This window comes from Thalassophryne amazonica, chromosome 10, assembly GCF_902500255.1.
Source record: "Thalassophryne amazonica chromosome 10, fThaAma1.1, whole genome shotgun sequence".
NCBI lineage: Eukaryota > Metazoa > Chordata > Actinopteri > Batrachoidiformes > Batrachoididae > Thalassophryne > Thalassophryne amazonica.
The window spans coordinates 14,687,539-14,715,263 of record NC_047112.1 but is presented as its reverse complement, the minus strand read 5'-3'; the positions used below and the strand labels follow the sequence as shown (position 1 = coordinate 14,715,263).

The following is a 27,725-nucleotide window of genomic DNA, read 5'->3' as shown; positions in this document are numbered from 1 at the left end:
TTACTAAAGCCAGCTGTGGTCAGGCCGAGTACTATGTGGTGAAGACAAAGAACAACAGTAGCCAGAAAAAGACTGCGGTGAAGTTCGCTTGCTTACCCTCCCTCATCTTTTCTTTTCCTCTCACTCCTCCTTGTGTTTCTTTCTTTGCATCCTTCTGTGTCACAGGTCAGTGATGTGGTCATAGATAAAACTGTGTATAGCTGTTTCACCATTATGGGAAGAAAATGCCACCAGCTGTGGTTGGTCTGTGTAGCCTGGAATGCCTGACCATATTTTCAAATTTCCAGGGTTGCTGGTCTGAAGCTGAGGCTGACCTTGACCTTCTGTAGGAGACCAGGGAATTTCTGTGTCGTACCACATTGAAGGGCGATGTCTAATGTGATGGGTTTTTTTTGTTTGTTTGTTTGTTCCAGTTGAAGCGTCTGAGGGCCAAATAAATTCCAGTGAACAGACATAAAGTCACAGTTTCACTTATTAGCTGTCAGTAAGAGTGATGCCGGTAACGCGTTACTCTAAACACTTTTTAGTAACAAGTAATCTAACGCATTAATCTTTCCAAATCAGTAATCAGATTAAAGTTACTTCTCCAAGTCACTGTGCGTTACTATTATTTTTGCATTGTGGGTCGATAGCAGCATTAAACTTGGTCTGTGGGCAGGAGGTCGGGGTTCGACTGAACTGCCCACTTTAAGCGAGCTGTGAGCTTTTCATCTGCGGTTTTCTGCAGCAGTTACGACTCGTCCTCACCTCTTAAAGCGTGGTGACAACAGCACACCTGCACTGAGCTTTACAAAGACATTTTTATGCTTTTTTCTCTCCTTTATTTAGAATTCTGTATCCCAATTCTGTATCTGCTCGCTAAAAACAGCTGATCCTCCGCAACGTGTCAACAACTAACACTATTTTCCACTCAAATGCACCTAAACTCTCTTTCTGAGGACCACATGATGTGAAAACACAATAAAACTTTACCTGTAAATCTGGTCATGTTTTCTGCATAAATAAATATTATCCATTCTTTGTGCTCAAACGCCAAAGCAGGGGCGAATCCAAATGGAATGGGGGCGTGGGGCAAGGATGTGCCCCCCCTCCCCCACAACACCCCGAGATTAAAGGTCCAGTTTTGAAGCCTTTTTTACTACAACCACTAATACTACATATAATAATTTCGATAAAATGTTTAGAGAGAATTTAAATGTTAGAAAATTGTTAGAAAGAATTTAGTAGTTACATTTCTAAACAATGTAGGTTAGAAGTTTTACTGTTACAGTGCTGTCAACACTGACATCAAGAAAGAGGTCTTTATTTTACTTTTTATAAAACAAGTATTTATTTTCATTGAAGTCAAGAAATATAGAAATAAAGACTATAAAGTGAGTTTTGGCAAAACAAGTATCATTTTCATGTTGAGTTGGCAGAGGGTTGTTGTTGGCAGCTGGGGAAAGTAGCTAAAAAAGTAATTAGTAATCTAACTTAGTTACTTTTACATTTGAGTAATCAGTAAAGTAAATTACTTTTTCAAGGAGTAATCAGTAGGCTAATCAGTAATTGGATTACTTTTTCAAAGTAACCATGGCAACACTGGTCAGTAAAAGTTTAAAGACTACAGATTACACTTGCGACAGAAATGTCCTGATTTTGGACCCTATATTGGTGATCTGTGGTGCAAGCAGGATATTGCTAATTCTCCTGCATGTGAACAAAATAACTAAGAAGCAGCTGGGTGTTTTTTTTTGCCAAAGTTGGTGGGATTATTATTTGGGTTAGTGTCTCCAGATGGTTATGTTTTGGAACAAATTGGTCAAAGTCAAGCAAAGATAATTCATAATATTGTAATATCAGAGAAACTGTAGCGCCATAATACCTCAGCTACCAATGTGGCTAGAGATTTGATCAAAAGCTCATATTGATCAGTGAAATGTTTGTAATCAGTTCATATATATATATGTTCCTCAAACTCACTGTGTATTGATGAGAGTAGGTTTTCATAATATACTCTCAGGGCTGTATCCAGGATTGTCAGCTTGGGCAGTTACACAAGTGCTGGTGTTGAATGTGCACAGCTTGACACACATCCAGTAGGGGGTTCTGGGGGCAGGAAATTTGGAAATCCAAGGCTTGAATTGGTGCATTTTCCTGTATTCACTTATTAACCCCCTAGGGCTGACGTCGTCGTATACGACGGCTAAGACCAAGCTTTACTGAATTATAAATAACTTTTTAATGATATGAGATAGAAACTTACTTTTTTTGCTGAAAAGTTAACTCCGCGGACTTTCAATCCAGCCATTGACCATCTTTGTACTCCTCATTGAAGCTGTGTGATGATGTGTGCAATGTGAGTGTCCAATTAGAATTGGCTCACGTCACATGGTTTTCCAAAATCCAATTGTAGGGCAGATTTACCTCACGTGAAAAGCCAAAGATCGTTTTCAGGAGTGATATGTTACTAGTTGGCTGTTTGAATAGCCCCCTGGGTGCTCCAATGAGTACATACTATTGGGCGCCTTGCGCCATTATGCACAGCGATCAGTGAAAGCAGACAGAGAGCCTCTGATGACAATCTCACGTGCTCAAACCAAGAGTGTGTAACTATCAGGATTGCTCCACTAGTTTGCATCTGAATGTTACTGGATAACTCTGTTCTTTCTCGGCGTAAAGCACTGTTTACCATTTCAAAATAACAAAAAGTGTAGACCATTTTGTATATATATTTCAAAATGTGCATTTGTGTTTATTGTTTGAACCTTTTTGTTGTACAGTCTTTCACAGAATACCTCAAATTACCTTTATAAAGTGTCAAAACAGTTGTTTATTATAGTTTGCTGTGTGTTTTGAATAAATGTGTGTGGAAAATTATTTTTCATTTTATTTTTTCCTTGCTTGTTTCTGATTGTAAACCTTTATTACACTTATGAAACACAACTAAAACATATATATTCTGAAGGCACAGGTTGTCCTGAAAAAAAGAGACATAAAACTTGATTGTGGGATGCAGGGAGAGCTGTTAACAGCAATAATAAAACTTTTATGCCAGGCGAGTGAACTGTCCAAAAAATGCCCTTGATCCCAGAGGGTTAATTGTGTCTTTCTGAGATTAACCTGTAGATTTGCTATCCAATAAAATGATGCAGTGTTGCAGTGAAGAGAGAAAAGTGGATCACGAGTGGGATCATAGCTGTAGTGGTCAATGGATCTCACATACAGTGGCTTTGGATTTAATTTGACTGTGGTGGTGAATGTTATGAATAAAGGTCTTTTTAAACATTCTGAGTATATTTTTTTGGTCATGGGTTGGGGGGTTACAAATAGAGTCCCTTTATTCAGAGAGTAGTGACAACTGAGAACATCACGCCATATTGGGGCCAAATGTGTGGAACTACTGAATGAACCTTTTATGTTTTCAACATTTTTTTATATCAGTTAACCACATACATCAACACATCCAGGTACAGGTACAATCACAATAAGTATAAAAATAATTAAAATAACAAATTTACATGAATTTACAATTTATGATGATTTATTAATTTAAAGCCTGATTTATGCTTCTGCAGCTTTGTAACTCGTCTCGTTCAATGACATGCATGAGAGTTTTAAAGTTCTTCATCTCTGGATTATGCTTTATTCTGGATTAATTTGACCCTCAACAAGCTTTTCTTTCTACAATCATCATCTCCAATTCAAAGGCAGGCTGAATAATTTCCTCTTTTTCCGACTCCATGTTGTAAATTTGCAGATTTTTCTGCCAAATGTATGTGGTCCCGAAATGTAATCAGCGTGCGCACTGCGGAAACTATTAAAATATGAGAAAAGTAATAGGAAAGAATAGGAAAGAGTAAAAGTGTAGTGTAGTAAAAGTGTCAAATCACAGCCTTTTGTGCTGACTGATTTAACACGTGCATGCCAGATTACGGATCCCAGTCTGAGCACGGTATGGAAAAAAATAGTCAGTCTTTTAATCACTGAAATGACTCTGGTCCCACATGTGAGGGGTTTAATGGAAATACATTGCAGTCGGACTGGACATTTCATCCAATGTGAGCAAAAAATCCATCATATACAGTGTTTATTATATGGACAACAATACAAAAACATCCATCCATCCATTTTCTTCCGCTTTATCCGGAGTCGGGTCGCGGGGGCAGCAGCTCAAGCAAAGCCGCCCAGACCTCCCAATCCACACACACCTCCCCCAGCTCCTCCGGGGGAACCCCAAGGCGTTCCCAAGCCAGCCGAGAGATGTAGTCCCTCCAGCGTGTCCTGGGTCTTCCCCGGGGCCTCCTCCAAGTGGGACGTGCCCGGAACACCTCTCCAGCGAGGCGTCCAGGGGGCATCCGGAAAAGATGCCCGAGCCACCTCAACTGACTCCTTTCGATGTGGAGGAGCAGCGGCTCGACTCCGAGCTCCTCCCGAGTGACCGAGCTCCTCACCCTATCTCTAAGGGAGCGCCCAGCCACCCTGCGGAGGAAACGCATCTCGGCCGCTTGTACTCGCGATCTCGTTCTTTCGGTCATGAGCCAAATCTCATGACTATAGGTGAGGATCGGAACGTAGATTGATCGGTAAATCGAGAGCTTTGCCCCCCTACTCAGCTCTCTCTTCACCACGACGGTCCGATACAGCGACCGCATCACTGCAGATGCTGCACCGATCCATCTATCGATCTCACGCTCCATCTGTCCCTCACTCGTGAACAAGACCCCGAGATACTTAAACTCCTCCACTTGAGGCAAGGACACTCCACCGACCTGAAGAGGGGGTGGTGATCAGTCGACAGCTCTGCCCCTCTCTTCACTCGAGTGTCCGAGACACGTGGCCGAAGGTCAGATGATACGACTACAAAGTCGATCATCGACCTCCGGCTCAGGGTGTCCTGGTGCCACGTGCACTTATGGACACCCTTGTGCTCAAACATGGTGTTCGTGATGACAAACTGTGATTAGCACAGAAGTCCAGCAACTGAACACCACTCGGGTTCAGATCGGGGAGGCCGTACTTCCCGATCACCCCCCTCCAGGTCTCACTGTGGCCGCCCACGTGGGCATTGAAATCCCCCAGGAGAACAATGGAGTCCCCAGTGGGAGCGCAATCTAGTACCCCTCCCAGGGACTCCAGGAAGGTCTGGTACTCTGCACTGCTGCTCGGCCCGTAGGCCGAGACAACGGTGAGAGACCTGTCCCCAACCTGAAGGCGTAGGGACGCGACCCTCTCATTCACCGGAGTGAACTCCAACACTTGGCAACTGAGCTGGGGAGCAATAAGCAATGCGACCCCAGCTCTCCGCCTCTCCCCGTGGGCGACGCCAGAAAAATGAAGCGTCCAGCCCCTCTCCAGGAGTTGGGTACCAGAGCCCAAGCTGTGCATGGAGGTGAGCCCGACTGTCTCTAGTCGGTATCTCTCAACCTCCCGCACAAGCTCAGGCTCCTTCCCCCCTAGCGAGGTGACATTTCACGTCCCAACAGCCAGGGGCTGTGAGCATAGACCGGGCCGCCGGGCCACCCGCCCTCGACCGCCACCCAATCCTCTCTGCATCCGACCCCCATGGCCCCCTCTGCAGGTGGTGAACCCACAGGAGGGCGGGCCCACGTCACTCTTTCGGACTGAGCCTGGCCGGGCCCCATGGGCTAAGGCCCGACCGCCCCAACCCCAGGCCTGGCTCCAGGGTGGGGCCCCGGCTCCGCCATACCAGGCGACGTCTCGGTCCTTGATCTTTTACTGGTCATGAAGGTTCTGATCTGCCCTTAGTCTGACCCGTCACCTAGGACCTGTTTGCCTTGGGAGACCCTACAGGGAGCACAAAGCCCCTGACAACATAGCTCCTAGGATCATCCGGGTACGCAAACTCCCCCACCACGATAAGGTGGCAGCTAGAGGGGGAGCGGCAAAAACATACAATACAAAAACATTTGGACTTTTTTTGTTCGGTGACTGTGAATATCTGGTTTATTCAATGACGGTTTAGTTGAGTTTTACTGTACATGGGACTGAACGGTGAAGTTTCTTCTAAAATCTTTGACAGTGAAGTTGTTTCCATCCCACATGGATGACTTTATTTTCCCAAATTTTTCTTCTGTTCGGATCTGAAGTGAATCTGTACATCTTGAAGCCCTTGTTGTGTCTGTTTGTGCATCCAAATGCAGAACAACCTGGCATTTTCAGCAAATAAATAAATAAAATAGCTGGTTTTACATGCAGATAGATTAATAGCGAATGCTATTTTGGCCTCAAGATGGCACCATGAGTCATGTGACCAATATGTTGTTTTTTTGTTTTTTTTGACTCGTCATGTCACTACTCTCTGAATAAAGGGACTCGAGTTACAAACAACTTGTAACACCCCCCCCACGCTTCAGTAAGTGTGTTAGAGTATTGGTCTATTTAAATACCAGCAATACACAGTGTTAAACTTTAGACCAGATTATATGTTGGTCCGTGGCACAGGTGCATTCTGCTTCCACATGATACCATTGCATCATCACTGCACTGATGAGTGCAGTTATACTCTGTATTTACACCGTGTGGGTGCTGAGCTTTAAAACCAAAACTATGTCGGGTGGAAACAACCAATGACGCTTGGGTTTCACTGTGCATTGGTTGGAAAATAAGAACTTTCTTCTTCAACTTCTCCATTTTTATCTCCACCAACCAACCAACAGCTCGTTATGTGATTAGCCCTCCTGTCTGTTTGTGTGCAGGATAATTTGAAGTATTTGTCAGAGCTGACCGTTTTGTGTGGAGGTGGTGTTTTGAGTCAAAAAAAAATCTGTCAATACCCATCAATAATACTGCTGTTTGACTGGTATTACTCCTTTGGTAGGGTGAGTGCTTGCTTTTTTATTTTTATTTTATCATCTGTAAAAAAGTAAGTCCCTTCGGCTGCTCCCTTGTTTGCACGCGGGGTCGCCACAGCAAATCCAAGGTGGATCTGCATGTTGATTTGGCACAGGTTTTACGCCGGATGCCCTTCCTGACGCAACTCCACATTACATGGAGAAATGTGGCAGGGGTGGGATTTGAACCCAGAACCTTCCGAACTGAAACCAAGCGCATTTATTTTACCAATAAATGCAAAAACAAAACAATTCTGGCCTTCTTTCATAATTAGTATGCAGTCATCAGGAAAACTGAGCATTTCAGATACAATCACTGCATTAAAATGTCATGTTGTTAGCATTTAATTATCCAAACCAGCTCCAACATGAAGATTCACATGAACAGAATCTGTTCTGCAGGATATTTAGGATGCACAAATCCAGTTTTGTTTTAAAATAATAATAATTGGTTAAGTTGGTTAGGATAGAGACGGAGAGGTTGATATGAATGAATGGTGATAGAGTATTAACACTGGGTGTATTGTATTGATAGTTGAACAAACCTTATTTGTAATGTAAAATTCCTCCAGACTCCCACTGCTCGTGTTCTCTGTCTCTGCCTTTACACAGTACTTTGTCAGTACTGCCACCTGCTGGCTCAAAGAATATTATAACACAAAAAGTAATCACTTTCAAACATGAACTGTTTTATTCTTTTATCATATTGTATTTTTCCACTTTTTTGATATTATAAACATCAAGCTGAAGAGTGAAATCCACATGGAGATTAACAGCCAGATCAAGGCAAAGCTCTGAAGCTACCGTGAACTGGATTTCCGTTGCAGTTCTCTGTCACGGTCATGAAGTTCTGGTCATGGCTGAAAGAATGAGGTCACAGATACGAGCAAGTGGAATGAGATTGTTTTGCAGAGAGGCTGGACTCACCCTTAGAGACGGGGTAACATATTCTGACATCCAGAAGGAGCTCAGAGTCCAACTGCTGCTCCGACACATCACTTGATGATGTTCAGATGTCTCACTGGAATATGTCCTGCAGGATTTCTGTATTCTGTCAACTGTGACAGCCTCTCAGATCATCCACAACGTAGTAGAAGAGCCTTAAATCTAGGATCTATGTAGGATTTACACACGCCCCAACCTCCAGCCATCTAAATTGAAGACTACCCCAAAAAAAGTTGCTTTTGTTCTTTGAGACTGGCTCCAGAAGTGAGCACATTCCCATGGAACACAATGTTAAAATGCCAACTTCTGAGGAGAGGTTTTGGTCTCTATAGCTCAATTCCCCCTCCATGGCAACTATACAGGGAAAGGGGGAGTTGGTGGGTTTACAACTCACAAGTTTAATATGTTTGAAGCCATGAAGTTAAATATCATTTGGACTGCGGTTGCTTTGAGTGTTAGGTAGTTTGTGCCGTTGAGTTCAGCAGTCAGAGCTTGGGTCGTACACACCACTAGCAGTGGCTGCTAGCTGTTGTTGAGGACTGTGTCTGTCCTTTCTGAGCATTTTATAACAAAAACCTGCAATAATATGACTTGCTCTGCAGTTAATCCTCGTGGGTCATCTGAGAAGTCTGCGCTCCAGTATTTCCTTCCAATGAAATTTTCACAATATTTAATTTTGTATGTTAGCAGCATTTGTATTTTTTAGCAGCTATCGGTAGCTTGATGATGTTAGGTCTAGTTAATCCATGATTACTGAGGAAATAAGTCATAATTTTTAATGCCCACACTCAAGCCACCCATCACAAAAATCAATTTCAATTTATTTCAATGTATTTTCATTTATATAGCTCCAAATCACAACAGAGTTGCCTCAAGGCGTTTCACACAGGGTCTAACCTTACCAACCCCCAGAGCAACAGTGGTAAGGAAAAAACCTCAAGCAGACCAGATTCAAAGGGGTGACCCTCTGCTTGGGCCATGATACAGACACAAATGACAGAAAATAGGATTGAATAAAACCCCTCCAAAAAAAGTTAGCCTGGTAGCTCAAAGTTTGTTAACTCAGATGGGGCATGTTTGGGCTTCATTCTACCCGCCTAGGTCATGCAGGACCTTGCCCATGCTCTACATCTGTAGCCATCTATGGATTGGCAGGGATGTAAGAGGAGTAAGTACTGCTGCAATGGCAATGCCTTTTGAGCCTCAAAGTGGCGCGTACGGCTCTTTTGAGAAAACCGATATGTCACAACCAGTATATATACTATACTATTACTATGGCTTTACACCAAAGCTTGGCTTGAGTAGTGGAAGAAAGATGGATGACTGTAACTACAATGGAAACACGTCAAGTTCTTGAATGAAGATGGAATAAGATTAATAAAGATTTACAGGCTGGGTTATACCCAGATAAAGATGCAGCATGGCGAAAAGATATAATCATTGCAATCAATTTGTTCTTTTTGGCCATCTTCTCTTTTTTTAGTTGGATTCTAGCACTTCAGAGGTACCACAGATAAGGTGATGCTTGCAGCACGATGGTCTTTAAAAGTACAAAAATGTTTATGATGGCATTCATACTTCTCTCTGCTCATCTCACATTATGGAGAAAGGGAGTTTTAGATGTACAGCAAATACATGACAGGAAATGCTGTAGGTATAAACAACCAGCAACATCACAGGCACTCGTTTAGTGAAGAACCTCAGATGCCGTCTATGTGGACTGTTGCTGTGAATGATCGCTTCTGTTCAGTTATGTAACTAAATCCCACTCATTATTAAAGCCATATTAAAACCTAGAAGGTTTGAGGTGAAAGATTTGGTTTTGTAAGAAATGCACAGAACTAATATTTCCATGGGAACAAAACTGTAGGATTAAAGGATTTAAACTACCAACCATGTCAGTGCGGTATGGGATTTTGGCCAGTTAGTTCTTTTATAGACGCTCCTGCAATAGATGTTATGTAGAGATGGAAAGAATTTAGTTAAAATGTTCAAAGCAAAATGAAATGCTTTGGAAATTGTTTTTTCTAACTTTACATGTATTGCATTTCCTACCTCAAAGAAAAAAGGTGTGTGAAGTGGTTCTGATATGGAGTACAGATGGACAGGGACAACCATATGTAGAGACGTAGACTTTTCCAGTTGTTGGGGTCTTCAACATTTAGGCACCTGCAGGCATCATACGTACAAGGGGTACAACTAATCTGAGCCTCCAAACTCATTCCAGTGGTACTCAAGGATCCTCCAAAGACACCTGGTACCAAAGACATCCAGTTGTCACCTCAGGTCATTGGTTTATGTCCAGGTTTTCCAACATATAATAAGACAGGAAGCACCAGAGCCCTAAAGACTTAGACCTTCATTGTCTTGCGAAGGTTGTCGATATTGCAGGACACCTCTGTTTATTGCAGGACACCGCTGCTCATCTGCTTTTCCTGCACCGACCTGACAGACTGAGGATGCCGGGACTTGATACAAGTCTGATAGCCAAGTGCAGCAAAGTATTGAAATTCTGGATCTTAGCCTTGATTCAGAACAATTGCAAACCCAGACACTATTGGGAAACCAAAGCAGATTGAATAAGTACATGAAATACCTGCTTTGATCAACTGTATGTAACTGTAACATCTCAGCCATGAAGATACAGACCACAAGAACTCAAGAGAGCTGAGCAGCAAACTGCTGACAAGCAAAAAATGTAAGATGGTGTTTGCTGACACAATGCAGAAGGTCGTGTTCGTGCCCGTGGTTTTGGAATGGGGGTATTCAAATGTAGAAGGGCAGGTGTCCACATACTTTCGGTTATGTACGTCGTGTAAATAGGTGAATGAAGTACTCTGGTAAAATACAGTGAATAAGAAAAGGTTACGTGTGCGTGTGTGTTGGGACGTCTCGGTGAATTTGTCAGTGGACTCAGAAGGGCAGGCATGTGGCTGTGATGTGCGTAGTGTTGGGGGAGGAGAGCGAGCGAGCGAGGGAGGGACACACCGAGTGAACATACGTCCCGCTGACTGAGCGCGAGGCAGACTGTGAGCATCACAAAAAGGGAGAGTTGAAGGAGTTTGGCTTGAGGCTTTTTTTGTGTCTCTGCTGTTAAAGCCTCTTTGGACTTCCAAAAATTCATCATGGACCCCGAACACACTTGTTTGGATTTGTAGAATCAAACTGGAACCTGACAAAGGTGCCACTCCTCCTCCCTCCCTGTGTGTTACTTATTGGAGTATTTGTACTCTCACTGATCTTCCAAATAAGTAGCATCAGCACCTGTCAGGCACCTGTGTGGACCTGGTCTTCTTTGGGGCAGGACCTGGAACGTCAGAGAACGCATCGAGGTTTGGTCCCAGTAGCAAGATGTGTTCACAAAATCAGACTTTGTCTCTGTCTGTGTTCCTCAGGGATCCAGCTGCTGGCCTGGATGCCACGGTGGACTATGTTAAGGTAAGAACAACACTTACTGTGGTTGCAGTGTACAGTAGGGCTGGAGATCACCACGAAACCTCAACATCCAGCACCGCTGTTCTGTCAGGCTGCTGACTAATTACAAAGTTCATACTAGGTTTCCCCTGCAAGAGCTTTCAGAGCGAAAATGTACACGAGTGGGCGACTAATTGAGTCCATCCCATCTAGACTGTAGACTTTAGGCAGTCTGTCCATGTGCATCATCTCAGTCTGTCCAGCTGGAAATACCAGCCTTGGCTGAGGAGGTAACTTGCATCAGACTGGCGTTCCATCCAGGGAGAGTCTGTGGTTTCCAGGGTTAAACGCTGGCCCACACTAGCCCAAAACACTGTATGGGAAGCCTGCCCTATCTATGTCCTGCTGGGATCCGTTCACTGTGATATACTGTTTCAGCTTTCGTGAGACCTTCTTGTGCAAGATTATTCAACATGGTGAATAATTCTACCCTTATAGAGCTTTTAGATGTTGTGTACTTGATCAGGAGCTGTTTGCTGTTGTGTTCACATTTTGTGGTTTGAATACAAAATGTTCAAAGCATTTTCACATGTGACGAAGCTCTACTGTCTGATGGCTCATTTGTCCATTTTAACTGCACAAAATGTTAAGAACGTGTGAAACAGACAGTAAAGATAAGACGTATCTTGTTTGCTGTGATAGATTATCTCTCCCAAGAAGTCACCAGCAAATTTGTTGTTGTGCCAGAATTTATTACATTAAATCTCAGGCACGCAGGAAAGATGGGCAAAAAATATGCACCAGAGGAGAAATGTGCAATTTTTCTCCTAAGGTTATTTAAAAATAATAATTGCGTGTAGTAAGCCGTGAGCTGTGCACCATTAATACACTGTAAAACTCAGAGTTAGTTGAACTCAAACCATTTGAGGAAACCGAATGCCTTAAATCATTTGAGTTTGCAAACTTAAATAAAATAATTTTCAAAAATGTAATTGTTAAAGTTTTAGTAACTTAAGAATTTATAGTTAATAAATTTATGTAAACCTAGTTTATGTTTTTCAATAAAAAAGTGACAAATTCCTGCCTAAAAAATTTGCAGTACATTTTGGATTAGATTTTTTTGGTTTACTTGTTGACTCTACATTGTGTTGTTATGACTCCGTCCATTTGCTCCCCTTGGGACTCGAACTCACGATGTCCGGCATGGAAGTCAGACTCTCTAACCAGAAGGCTAAAACCCAGGGCTCTGGCCTTGTGACCAGAGAATTATTTTGAGTTGTGGGAGTGAGGTTTACTAACTACATATGCACAGTGACACCTGCTGGCCTCCGTTACATAAACTCAATTAAAATGAGTGAATGGAATGTACTAGAAATACATCACCGACACTTAAATGGCCCAAACCTTTAAATGCACTTAAAGGAACTGGGTTGTTTTGACAACAATGCATTTTTGAGTTGGTTTAATTGGCCCAAGCAGAGGGTCACTCCTTTGAGTCTGGTCTGCTTGAGGTTTCTTCCTCAGAGGAAGTTTTTCCTTACCACTGCTGCTCTGGGGGTTAGTAAGGTTAGACCTTACTTATGTGAAGCGCCTTGAGGCAACTCTCTTGTGATTTGGCGCTATATAAATGAAAATAAAATTGAAATTGAAATTGAATTAATGGAAATGAGTGACTATAACTTTTTTCAAAGTTTGAGTTACATTAACTTAATTATTGTATTAAAATGGAGTGTTCAGTTTAACAATGTAACATTGCTGATGAATTGTCATGTTAAGATGTTTAATGTGATTTATGCAAAAATACAAACTGTAGATCTTCAAGACAATTATTGAACATTTCAAGTCATATAAATATACATCTTCAAAAGTTTGTGTAAAGCTTTTGTTCGATATCTGTATGACAACACCGTACCGCAATTTGAGCCATGGCATTGGAACAGTAGGTTTCATTAGGGAGGAGTTCTGCTGTTTTCGAGGCTTCGTCTGCAAGAGTTCCTCTTAACTCTAATTTTGGAGTTATGCACTGTAGTTTCAGCACTTTTTTCATGTTTTTGAAGCTATTGTTCTTGGCGAACAGCGCATATAAACCTACAGCCGACTCTGAATCAGACGGAAGCTTGCCTCGGAGAATATTCTCAAGCATACGGTGTCTCAGGTCCGTCCTGCTGGGGTCGAGATCGTAATGGGAAGATAATGTCCAATTCTTCCACTGGTTGTTCCTGTTGTCACAAAATTTTCATTTTTATTTTTAAGATCCATGTATGTTCACACGTTTAAATCCATTTTAGATGTTTTGTCTCTCTGCTCTGTAACAGCTGTTCACAGCTGGCTGATCTACGTAATCAGGTTTGGACTGAGCTGAGGGGAAAAAAATCCAAATTATTCATTACAGTTTCCCCAAAGGTCAGTTTTGGGACATTGTCAAGTAAGGAAATGTTACATTTTTCTATAAAACAACACCAGGCGTAAGAACTCATGCAGCACATAATTTCTAAGGCATCAGTGATGAGTTGATGAGTTGCAGGTGAGGCTCCGCTGAAGGGCTGAGGAATGAATAAATGGTGCTACGAACTTTGACCCCATGCCAGCACGCCACCGTTGGAAGCGTATTTTTGAGTTATACTCAGCTGTGATACTTGAGAGGATGTCCCATTTTACATTTCAGCTCTTGGATGCTGCCAGCTTAACTCAGCTTAATCTTCTGACACACATCGTGTTGTGTTGACATAAGTGCATGCGGTATCAGCACGTCTGCAAAACACAAACGCACTCAGATGTACACGCAGTGCTATGCACGTTACGGCCGTGATGTTCTGCAGCGCTGGCTCAGTGTTTTCTTCTCAGTGTGATAGCGATGCTTGTGCAAAGGTACACTTGGCGGTCAGTGATGTCATCAGATCCAGGCGACCGGTGAAATGGTCTGCGTTATAAAGTCAGATTTGTGTTGTTTGTTTGTGTCAGCATCCGCTGATGTCAGTGGCCAGCAGATTTCAGATGACTACGAAGGATTTGCCACAAAATCCAGAATATAAACACTTAACTTCATCTGTTTTAGCTTGAGTTATTACCGCCAACGAAGTTACGTAGATAGATTCGGATGAGGAGCATCACTTGCATTGTGAGTAAGCAGCAGCTACAGCATTTTGGCCGTCTGGTGCATTTCTCTGGGCATGGGCCAACACCAAGAGATATGTCAATGTTGAGGACCACAGCAGCTGGAGAAGCCCAAGGACACGCCCACTTTTCCACCTGGCTGCAGCAGGTAGATCTGGTAGGACTCAGCCTTTCATGACTGACACCCCAGTACACAGGGTCATGTGATCAGTGTTGTTAAATGAACATCTATTGGTGGAAACTGAAGAACCAGCAGTGCCAGAAACCTGTGCATTTAAAACTTTAGTCATTAACCCTTTAGTGAAATAAATGTTCTAACATTTAATAAGATCCTCAAAATTTGACTGAAAGAATCAGAAAGTGTTATTTTTATGTATTTATTTTCTACCTGTACTGGATATGATCCAGCAGGTGTTTCTGCAGAACAGGTGACAGTGCAGCCATCAGTCACAGGAGAAGTTAATTTAATTCCCCCCAGGGTATGAAGAATGATACACCTCTAAATCACGCTGTCTGCTGCTGAGCGCTGGCTGTTACCGCACTGCTGTAAATCACATTCACACGCACACACACAAACACACACTTTAGTCCCAGCTGTCTTCACTTACTGAGAAGCGGTCATTCCGTCGTAACAGTATCATCCAGCTAATATGGGCTTTACTGCCCATAGATCTTTTTTATTGTCATGTTGATGCTCGCCCTGCACACTTTCTGATCATTTGCCCGCTAAATTTGTGCGAGTTAAAGCAGTTTGTGTGTTGCACGTTGCAGTAAATCTGGTACCCCTATAATCCCACAGCACCCCCCACAGGATACCCCAAGGGACCCGGTCACACGCCTTTTCCAAGTTCGCGAAACACATGTGGACTGGTTGGTTAAATCCCCCAGACCATTCTAATGTCCTTGCACTGTGTTAAACAAAATAAGATTTATTCATTAAAATGTGAATGAGAAATTCAAAGGTCGGTGGATTTCATGAATGATTTCAAGTTTTCAGTATGAGCACTGCCTGTGATACGGCACACATCAAGTTAATCGACACGCCAAACTGTTATTGGTGGAATCTTGGTTTCTTTTCATGGACTTCCCGGAGCTTCACAAAAATGTTTCCCTGAACCCGCTCAGCCATCTCTTCCAATCCTGGTGCTCGTCCAGATCCTTTTGCCCTTTGCCTTTGAGATCCCGGAGGGAATCCACACAACCATGAGGAGAACATGCAAACTCCATACAGAAAGGCCACAGGTGGGAATTGATCTGATGACCTTCTTGCTTTCACAGTGCTAACCTCTAATCCACTGTGGTGCCCGCACTTTATTACAGATAACTACAAATATAACCAATCATCAATAATCAACGTATGTCACATTGCCGTTACACTACCTTCACTCAGATTGGCAGTCACCATGTTGCATCGCTCAACATTTTCATAAAATATATTTCTCATCTTTTTTGGCCACACCTAGCTATTGGCATAGTGACCACTTGTCTCTTGTCGCTGTAAAACGCCCACTCTGATTGAAAATTAATGGCGGCTGTCCCATTGCCTCAGTTTATTCGAGCTCATGTGTCCAAGGGGTGATGGGGGTCCTAGTTATGCTTGACAACATTATAAACTAGAGTGCCTGTGAGTTCCCAGCTCATTTAAAGCCTAAGGCAAAATGGCTACTTTCAGCATAAAAATGGTCACTATTTCCAAACAAACAAATCTACGCAAATCATTTTGGGACAGAAACAATATCAATGACCAATATTGTGCCCTTGTTAAATTAAAAGAAAAGTTATCGGACAGTTTTTGAGAAAATGGGGTCCATATAGCCAAATTGGCTGATTTTGGCATAAAATGAAACAAATGAATCTATGACTATAATTTTTGGATGTGAAATATGTCAACAACCTATATTACGCCCTTGCCAAATTAGAAAAAACACTATCAGGTGGTTTCTGAGATATTACAATAAATGGACAACAAAGACGACAATGACTACAACGAACACTGCGTCACGACATAGTGTTAGCAGCCTATCAGCCGGTAACCCAACAGTGACATCGGCTTGCCCTCTGCTGGACAAACTACAAAAATTTACAGCATTTCCAACAGCCAAATTGGTTTTCTGTATTGTTAATTCTGTAAAATAAAAGTTTTCATATTAGCAAAAAAATGGTGCAGATATGTTCATTAAAGACTCATATCGGTCAATATTATCGTTGTCGTTATTGGTCAGGCTCTAAATTACACTATATGTTGTTTTGACTGCATTTAAATGTGTGGAGAAGCATACGCTAAGTGTATCTGTTCTTGGTTTTCTTTTTCCATCCCTCCGTCTATTCACTCATATGTTTGGATGCTGACACCTTGGTGTGAAAAGCAAACTCTGCTCTTCCCATGAGCGTAGGTTGGACATGTGCCGACGAACCACACAAACAAGCTTGGATCCCTTTGGTGGCATCATGATGGTCAACAGTTTCTGTGCTGACTGCAAATGTAGCTGCTGTTATGATATAATAGGTGTGAAAGTGTAGCTGTCAGCTTCAGTGCTGCAGCTGTGTTTGTATTTCCACTCGCCACAAAAAGACACCAAACCAGCCCCCCCCAGGTGTTGTCGCTGTGTTGCCAATGTTGGTGCAATGAGCCCTGTATTGTTTGACGCCTTTGATTGATGGTAAATAGTGACTCAGATGCATCGGTGCAAAGAGAAGTGCTTCCTAACAACAGTAGAAACAAGAAGGGTCAGTCTGAGAGGCAGTACACACCCCGTACATGTCCGACGTGTACATTATTTCTCATTAGTTCTGTGACACTGTAATATATGGTTCTGTGTGCTTTTAAAATTTTATCTATTCAATCCAAAATTGAGCCGCTTCATTGTTCACTAACACAGAACGTTTCCACCACGTTTCATCCATATTGGCGCAGAATTGTTACAGTTAAACCATTATAACCGCGAGTTTAGACCATTCAAGGTCAAATGTCACGTGTCCAATAGAAACACAATATACATTATGAGTTCATATTGGTGTTTAATAGTGACCACAGATGTCTTTTTAAAACCGAGCCATTCCCAAACATAAAAACACAGAGACCTCTCCAGTACAACATTGGTTCCTTCTCAGTGGTGTCTTATGGCAGTAGTTCTTCCATTGTGATCTGTCTTGGACCAGGGTTTCCCAGTCTTCATGGGGGACGTCTTTATGGGAGCTTTGAGGTTGCCCTTAAACCTTTTGCACTGTCGTCCTCAATTTTGACTTTCAAGCTTGAAATGAATCAACCAGTCATGTTAACTCATCTCAAAACTTTGATGTCTGACGTCTCTTATGGTGCAACGTTGGTGAAGGGTTTGGAGCTGCTTCATATGATGTGCATAAACTGTCTATATCTCACAGGAATAGAGGAGGTTAGAACAGTTGCTTTGTAGACTGAGTTTTATTTCTTGCTTTATTCAATTCACTTTATTTACATGGCGTCAACTCACAACATACTGTAGATCATCTCAAGGTGCTTGACAAAGGTACAGTAAGAGTGTGTGGCTTTATCACTCACTTTTGTCCAAGCTTTTTGCCAGAGCCTTTGAGGAGCAGTTGGACACCTCAGCATCAATATTTGCTGATGACAAAATACTCCTCCAGTAAACTGGCCCACTACATTTAGTTCCCTGAAGCTGATATTGGAATAGTTGCTGGGGTACGTTTTTGGCCAGCAGGTGGTTGTAGCAGCAGGTCTGTTGATACTTTCTTGACGGTCTTCATTGGCACGGGTTGCAGAGGTGGTAGCCAAGTGGTTTGTGCGCTTTGTTTCAGTACGGAAGGTTCCCGGTTCAAACAACACCCCTGCCACATTTCTCCAAGTAATGGGGAGTTGCATCAGGAAGGGCATCTGGCATTAAAAAAAAACTTCTACCAATTCAACATGCAGATCCAGCTTGGATCTGCTGTGGTGATGCTGAGTGAAAACAAGGGAGCTTCCAAAGGGACTTCATTGGTTTGGGCTACAAGGGTACAGTCATATGTCTAGAAAAAGGGAGTAAGGGTGAGGGAGTGTCGCGTTGGGGTGTGGGGTAATATGGAGATTTAAAAATTTTGAGGTGAAAATGCACGGTACATATATCCAAAGCAAGACAAATAGTTGTCATGCGACATATAATCCACCACTAGAATGACAAAGATTTATTTAAGTGTCATAAAATACATCAGCATCAACCTATAAAACAAGAAACGTCTGTGTGAGCGCGAGTACATGGCTCGCATATCTCTCCATTTGTCAGATCGGCCTCAGCTTTTGGATATGGCGTGCGCGTGGCACGATGATGTACATCCTTTATTGTGAAAATGTTAGGAATAATTTTCAGAACTTTTATTTTTAAACCTTTATTTTGATTAGCATTGTAACATTTGTACTTCCAACTTTGGAATGGCTCGCTGATGTTACTGGTAGCAAAGTTAAACAGCATCAGATAGTTCATGTTGCACCATTTTACAATAAAACATTTAATGCCAGAATCCCAGCAAATACTTTTACTGTGAAATGCGTGCTGTCAGTGTTCCTTGCGGCTGATTTTAACCTGACAACACTGAGGAGATGTTAGCTAAAATCTGTTTTTTGCTAACACCAACAAACACCACTATTTGTACAGCATTTCAGTAATTACATAAGCTGAATAAAATCTTAGATTTCCCCACAATTTGTACAATGTTTCAGTAAATACATAAGATGAATTGAATCTTATATTTGCTGTGAGTTCAAGTTTAAATAAACTGTGTTCAGGAGGTGGGGTACTGGATTTTCTGTTTCAGATATTCTAAATGTTCTACGTAATTTTGTCTGAGTCTCTCCCAATAACCTGTGTAATAGGAATCCTTTTATTTTCATATAATTGACAATAAAACTGATTTAAAAAAAAACATGAAATAATAATATATGAATTAATAATATAACATAAGTACACCTCTTTCTACATCCTACCTTCAAACACAGCCTCATGCAACCATCCATGAGAAATCTTCTTAAACTCCCAATTTTCTATAGGGATACAAACGTCCTACTGGCACTGTACTAGTTGGGCCCAAATTTGTTGTCCTGTGACTGTGACTTTTAAAATCCAATCCAATTTAATTGTCCTTGGCTAACCCTCAATTATTCCACCAAGTTTGGTCCAAACTGGATTAACACTGATCGAGTTATTTTATTCCTACACGGATGGACTAGATTGGACTACTGCAATGTTTTATTTTATGGTTTACCGCAGTCCAGCACTAGGGTTCTCCAATTGGTTCAAAATGCTGCAGCCAGACATTTGACATGAAGCAGAAAGTTCAACCACATTACACCCATTTTGGCATCTCTTCACTGGCTTCCTGTCCTGTCTCAGATTTTGAGGTTCTGCTACTAGTCTATAAAATTGTTCACTGACTGGCACCTTCCTACTTAGCTGACCTACTTAAACCCTACGTACCGGCCCGTGCTTTGCGTTCTCAGGGTGCAGAACTACTTTGTGTCCCTAGGGTGAATAAGAAGTCTGCGGGTCACAGAGCTTTCTCTTATCATGCCCCTGTTCTGTGGAATGATCTCCCTGCCTCAATAAAACAGTCAGACTCTGTGGAGATTTTCAAGTCCAGACTTAAGACGCACTTATTTTCCCTTGCGTATGGCTAGCAGACTGGTACAGTTTTGTTTTACGCTTTTTACTCTTTTAATTCATTTTATTAGGAAACAGAGCGTGCCGCAGCCTCAACTATACCTAAATTCTGGGTCTTTTAGTGAAGCTTAGGGCTAGTGGCCGGCGATCACCTTAGTATTTCCTGTTTTTTTTGTTGTTTAATGCTGGCAAATATTTCTTGTCTTTCTGATGCCTGATTCTGTTTTTTTTTCTCTCTCTCTCTCTCTCTCTGTTTGAGGTGCAGCTCCATCCAGAGATGGGTGTGGTTTTTGTGCTGGAGACCCTCCTGTCCTGTGCACCAACAGCATTTCCTGTATATTCGTTTTGTGAATTGTTCTGTAATTTATGTCTGTAGCATGGCCCAAACAGACTGTCACCCCTTTTAGTCTGGTCTGCTTGAGGTTTCTTCCTCAGAGGGAGTTTTTCCTTACCACTGCTGCTCTGGGGGTTGGTAAGGTTAGACCTTACTTGTGTGAAGCACCTTGAGGCAAATCTGTTGTGATTTGGTGCTATATAAATGAAATAAATTGAAATTGAAATGGACACAGAGGACTCAAAACAATAACCTCCACATATGAAACCACGTGTGGGCATGATGATGTTCTCTACTGTCCTGTGGTGGGTCACTTTCTTCTTGGATATTGTGATTTCTCTATGCTTGATGTAAAAGTTTGGTTGTTACATAGAGAGGTTTCCCTCAGTCAGCCAAGAACAACACAACAATTCAAAATGACTTATGGTCAGAATGGTGGTAATCAGTTTAATGAGCAGACAGTCCAGACGGATTATGAACTCAGATTCTCACCCATGAAGTGATAAAATTGCAATTCATGGTGTGATGTTTTCAAATAAGAGTTTATGAGATAATTGACCTTTTTTAATATTTTAGTCAGTGATAACTTGAGACAAAATATTACTCAACATAACGACTGACATTTGGTGCAATAGGTGACATCATAAAGGAAGGAAGGAAACAAGCTTCGCTGGACAACAGCTCTTTCACTGAGCCTTCTGTGAGAACAGTCTCTTTTGCTCCTTCGCTTTCATTCTGCCTTTGACTTAAAAACATGAAATTGCTGCGTAATCACGAGAGAGTTTGAAGAAACAATGACACTCTGTCTGTGTGGTCTCGGCTTGTGGTACTTTTCAGGCTTCAAAGCGAAGCAGTGGTTTTGAACACACGTACAAAAATCTGTTCAATCTGCTGCCCTCTACTGTCGTAAATGAGGTAATACATCATGAGATCTTCAGAAGCCAGAAGCATTAAACAATCAGGTTCCAGTTGGAAATGAAAACCAGCAGTGTGGCATTTTATCAGCAATCACACAAATGCATCGATCGGTGCAGATAAATTCATCAATAGATAATGGCAAACATCCAAACACCTGGTTGCAGGGTCGGACTGGGAACAAATTTCGGCCCTGGCGTTTTTCCTCTGGACCAGCCCACTATTGGCCCGATGACTCCACCCCCAAACACGCACACCCACCCGTCCATACCGAACCCCCAGTGAACAAATACTATATACCTAAACACCATGAACACACACCTAAACACACACTTTCACTGTCAATTCACCTTGATCATAGTACAAAACGCGTTCCCGGCGCCACGCCAATAAAAGGGTTGGTTTATTATCTAATAGACCTTGTGTATATATATATATATATATATATATATATATATATATATATATATATAAAAACATCATGAGGCTTATGTCACAGAAATTCTACTTTACAATCACACTGCAGTCATTGTTCAATTATTTCCTTTTGCATTTATAATAAACATTTGTATTTATTTAGTGTTTGTTTTTCTGGTTGAAATAAGATATAAATAATCTACCAGACTTCAAAAAATATACAAGTTTCCATGTTATTTTATTTGTCTAAAAATAAATGTCTGAACAAGAAATTATCTAATCTGAAATAACAGGTGGTTTAAATACAGATGAAAGGTTTCTAAAGAACCATTTATTGATTTATTTACCTATTTTAATTACAAGTGTTCTAAACTTTTTAACAATAATCAGAAATTTTGAGGTAACAACAACAAAAAACATTTCCAATGATTTTTCTTCAGAAAACTGCTCCATAAATGAGCAGTCCTGTCACACGTTAATGTTTTGTACAGATCAGTGGTTTCTGCACCAATGGGATTGGTCCAATCCATTTTGTAGAGATCAGTGGTTTCTGCCACGAGTCTTCCGTGTTTTGGCCCGACGCGTCGTTCCTATTGGACAATGCGAAGGTACGTCACAGCTAAGAGTGTCGAAAGTTGGCGCACCTCATCTCGACAGAACACCGGCTCTGTGGTATGCAGGAGATCACTTGACCGAGCGTCTATGCGTTCAAATAATAATTTTAAAAAATACTGTCATCAGTCTTCACTCTTGGTCAGTCTCTTACAATGGTGCAGCATAAATACACGAGCTTTCCAGGAGCGCACGTCTCCTCCGGTTTTTTGGGGGGGGGGGGGGGGGTTGTGATGATAAACCCCTCGCCCCCTTAATATATATATATTTTTTTTTTTTTTCTGGCGCCGGGTCTGACAAAACGGAAGCAAAAGCAGCACACAAGCAGAAAAAAAAGATTTTGTGTCTCCAAAGTATGTGTGTGAGTGAGAGAGAGAGAGAGAGAGGTAATGTGTAACCACTGCTAGGATTCACACAGCAGCAAATTAAGGAGCTGAAGTCCGTAGCTGTTGCATTTAAAGATTAACAAAAGTAAAGCACAGTTAATTAAGATAAAAGAAACGATTCCAACCTTGTAATCAGTAGGAGAGTGGAGAGAAGTCCAGGCGCTGAGGAGTCAGTCCATTCACAGGGGCGGAGCGGCCTCCTACTCTTCCTGCAATCTGATTGGCCACCCTGTATGCTTCTTCAATTGTCATTGGCTGTTGGTCATGTCAATCATTGTGCTCGATGTAAGTCTCCGTTGTGTGATCAAACGGAAACAAAACTGAAACCTAGAATAAGACTACGCCGTGTATGAAACACTACAGAACTTTTATTTTGACACAAATTCAGGAAGTGATTCTGCAGCTGCGCCGATTAAATGCTGTAGCTTCACCGATCACGGACTTTCCTCATGTTGACAGCAGCGCGCGGTTTGAGAACACTGTATATTTCCATAATCTCTATAAATATGGGAGGGCCGGCCCACGCACGTCTAAACGTGCAGCGGCCCACCGGGAAAATGCCCAAAATCACAGATTATCAGTCCGAGTATGCCTGGTTGTCTTGGTAACCAGCTCTCATTGGCGTGCAATAAAATGGACTGCTTAGTGAGCCACAGCCACGTGAGCTGTGACGTCGTCAGTCACGCTGTTGGAGGTATCTGGACCCTGACGTTCTCAGCACTCTCAACTTTAAAATTTAGTCAGATCTCTTTCTAATAATATTAATATCATAAGTCCCAGAATGTTTAGACAGGTAGCATTAGAGAAATCTGAAACAAGGCCTCCTGTCTTGACAGGGTGCAAGGTGGCGAGTGCACAAAATTAGAACATTTTGAATTGTGACTTTATGGATTGTACTGCAGAGGGATTGGGATTTTTTACACGACACATGGTCTCAAACACCAAGGACTAAGGCAGATGACCACAATGGCTGGAGAAGGTCAAGGACATGCCCACATTTCACCTGGCTGCCGCAGACTGATGGTTACCTTTGAGAGTTGGAGATGGATCCATTGTTTTCGCGGCTGGTAGGTCTGCTCCGTGGTGGAGGCTGTGAAATGTAACTTAACTTCCTGGTCTGACACCTGATGTGTTTTAAACCATGTTGGACATAAAAGCCCCTTTACACCAGACAAAAGATTTGACCTGGACAAAGTAAGTGAGATGAGTTGTGGTTCAACCTCAAAAGAATTAGACTTCATGATTATACACCAGGTCCAGAGTCTTGGTTTTGTGAAAACTGCTTCCTGCAGTGCACTGGAGTAAAACCAACATGTTCCCATTCCAAAGTGTTTCACCGCAATGCTGTGGCAAACCGATATTAGCCAGAAATTTTACTAATGAGTACATTTTTATCAGAGGAGCTGAAAATGTTCAGCTTGGTTTGCTGTAGGTGCCTAGGTGTCTAAAACCCACTTTCCTCAGACTTGTTGAAGAGGTTGAGGGTGATTTAGCTAACTGAGTCAGGTCTCCACGGAACGGTTTGGGTGCTGGATGTCAACTTCCCAAGCAGGTAACTGGTCCATCCCCTGCAGTCAGTGGAGTCCTCAACACTGTAGACCTAGTACCATATACAACTGATATTTGTTTTGTTTTTGGTGGTCTGTCAATGTCTGTGATGACATCTTCTCACTGTTGATGTGTCTTCTCTTGGCTGAAGAGGCCTTCTGCTGGCAGACCCGGCAGATCGAGGGTGGCCCACGACACTGGGGACTGGGTCTGCCATGGCTGACATTGGCGCCATCTCTGCCTCCTCAGCATTCTTTGATGGTTCCTTTTTAACTCAAAATTAATTCTGGGCTGGATCTTTTTTCTCCTGAACGGATCTATAAAGTTCATAGAAGGTTCAGTGTTCAAGTGGGACGGACAGCAGAAACTCTGTGATTAGCTTCTTCCTGGACAATATGAAACACTCACTGCAGTGAAGTCATCCCTCTGCACCAATCAATACCAATGTCACCACAAATACAGCGTGTTACTGAGTAATGACCTACAGTCGGAATGTCCCACACCCAGAGCGTGAGGACATGTCACTGGCATCAGTCTCTGCTCAGTCGGTCCACAAATACTTGGGCATTGATGGAAAAAAAAATCAGAGAAAGACCATTTATTTCAATCACGATATGCTTCAAAAACTTCCTTTTAACACTAACTTGAGTTGTTTTCAGAATTGCTAAATGTAGAGTTATGAAATCTAGAGTTTGTGTCTAAGGTTCTAGAATATACCCTTAGTGGGAGATACATCTGTGTTGGGTTGATGAACCCTGTCAGTCATCAGCCAATGCAGATATTTTATCATATAATTTACAATAATTTTGCCAATTACAATGTCAGTTTGTGTTTGTTTTGGATCAAGACAATGGTTTTCTGGAGTTATTCATCAGAAATGTATCTGTATGAAAGTGTTATTCACTTAGTGACATTCATGTCTCTGAGTGTTGGCCTTTGGGTTGGGAGATGCCTGGGAAGAGCTTCTAATCCATAAACTTACTGAGGTTACTGGACCAAGGTGTTGATACCTTTGCAGGAGATTGAAAGTCAAAGTCTGTAGGATCCTGGCATTTCCTATCTTTCTGTACGGTTGCGAGATTTGGACGGTAACCAGATGGTTACCTGAGGTGACAACTAGATGTCTTTGGTACCAGGTCTCTTCTGAGGATCGTCGGGTACAGTTGGAATGATGTTGTTTTCAAATGATGGGTTACATAGGTAGACATACATGGGGCATGAATGCCAGATATGTGAACGCCCCATAAATATCTCATCCTGTTCCTTTTGCCATGTAAAACTTTGGATGTTTCTGAAGAGCCACTTGCATAGTTCATTTAACAGAAAGAACAAACAGATAGAAATAGAAAATCTAGAACCTCAATTTGGTTTCAGAACACTGATCTGAGTCCCTCGCTTTTTTTCCAGAGCATTCCTGGAGGGACGGATGCGTGTATTTTAAGGTGGACATTTAGTCTAGCTGGTTATTTGGGGCTGTTGTGGTTGCAAGCGGTGTGTGCGTGCGTGTGTCCGTGCACACTGGGCCCCAGAGAATGTTCTTCATGTATTTTCTGCTAGGATCCTTAGAGACTTCACGCTGTAATTAGTGGCTCGGTTTCCTGCGGCGGACGGTTCCTTCGGCCCGTTTGTGCTGATGTGTCACCCCGTGTGTGTGTGTTCATGTACAGTATTGTGCCTGGCACTGTTGATGTGCATGTGTTCAAGCCTCTCTGGGTTGTAGTTTGTGTGTCTATGCGTGGGAATCGGTGGGAAAGCCGCGGTACTTAAGCGAAGTGTGCTGTAAATTGCTCAGCTGACATTCGGCAACACAAACGCCTCGGCGATTTATTGGCGTCACTCTGCAGGACACACATGCAGCCAGTGGACACTTTCTCTTTTCTAGACATTCTTACGCACAAAGCTGAGTGGAGCGTTCTGCACAAACCTTTACGTCGCCATCGGTTTATGGCAGCGCTTATGCACAAAAGAGTCATTGATGACATTTTGTGTAGAAAAGAGATCTGGATCTGCTTCCAGCAATTTCCTTTTTTCCTTAAATTTCTAACTTTGAAAATAACGTGTTTTTAAAGAAATCTGTGTGTTTAGTCAAGTCAGGTCTAGGAGCATGCACTGGTGCACACACAACACTATACAGAACCACCTTACATCCTGGATGGCAACCACCCAGTCTGTCTGGGTGATTGCCATTCCCACCACCCTAAAATTGTAAATGGACTGCATTTATATTGCACTTTTCCATCTGCATCAGATGCTCAAAGTGCTTTACAATAATGCCTCACATTCACGCTGATGTCAGGGTGCTGCCATACAAGGCGCCCACTACACACCGGGAGATACTAGGGGATTAAGGACCTTGCCCAAGGGCCCTTAGTGATTTCCGGTGTTGCCGACCGAACGGTCCCCCTAAAAATCGTACCCCCGTGATGACGCGGTTCACGGATTAACACCTCATTTCTGCTTCAAACTGCACTCCAGTCATCATCTATCTCAGCGACAGATATCTGAAGCTTTAGTACAACAGTCATTTCCACATAAATTCAGCATTATTTCATCATAAAAGTTGGCAGAGGAGCCGCGGCTAAACGAGCTGCCAGCTGATGCGTTCACTATGCGTTGGACATTTCAAAGGGTCAAGGAATTTCACCTTGTTTCTGCTTAAAACGGCCTAGTGTTTGTTTAAAACTGACTTATGATTTGAATGAATGATTTAAGAGATTTTATCTTTATCATCTGATGGTTAATAATCCCATTAATCCATTTGAATGCTTTGGGTTGAGACTCCATCTCAAATGTGCTGCTGTGGTCCGAAATGACGCATGCGCAGATGCAAAACGCGGACCGTTTTTTAGGAGCGGACCGTTCGGTCTGCGACACCGGTCAGGCTGGGATTTGAGCATTTTGTCCAACGCTTAATCACTAGACCAACACCTAAAATAGCCATCTATCTTCCACAGTCAGCTGATGTGTGCACGTGCATGGACTTGTTCGTAAACCAGCATCTAAAAGGCCGTAGAGACGCTCCGGCTGCTGTTCTAGTTGCTTTTCTTCTTATACAATCTGTTTTATTGAATAAGTTAAACATTTTGTGCACATCTGGATTAGGATCCTAATGTTAATGTTACTTTGCTGCATTGAAACGGTTGCAGTGCAAACATCAGATAGTGTTACGAAATCTTCATGCAGAAGTTAGGGATTGCTTTTCCACGCACAGTACCCGGCTAAACTAATATGAAAGGATTATTAACTGAGCGCGAGGTCTGTACGGGAAAATATCAGACCGAGGTCTTAACGGTACGGACGGAGGACACAGAGGTCTGATATTCCCGTACAGACCGAGCAAGCGAGGTTAATAATTTATTTATTATATGGTTGATCGGAGCTGTGTTTTCATCTTGTTGGTCTTCATTTTGCATGTGCACGTCGAGCTCGTTTGCTCTTAATTCCTCCAATTCAAACTCATCACTGTCATAATGTCCTCTTCGTCACTCATATTTTTGTTTTACTTTGCACCGTGAAAATTGTAAACAGTCGCAAATCTGATACGCGATCTGGACTCATTGTCATGGTAACGATGTGA

At 42.3% G+C, this 27,725-nt stretch overlaps 1 protein-coding gene across 1 annotated transcript in view; it reads left to right on the top strand.

Moving 5' to 3' along the window:
- The first annotated feature begins 10,815 nt into the window (after positions 1 to 10,815).
- The window catches only part of LOC117518348 (breast cancer anti-estrogen resistance protein 3-like), a 63,316-nt gene continuing 46,406 nt past the window's right edge, over positions 10,816 to 27,725 (top strand). Inside the window, 1 exon segment of the mRNA XM_034179455.1 lies at positions 10,816 to 11,216. Coding sequence (XP_034035346.1) covers positions 11,130 to 11,216 — 87 coding nt within the window. The 5' untranslated portion in view covers positions 10,816 to 11,129.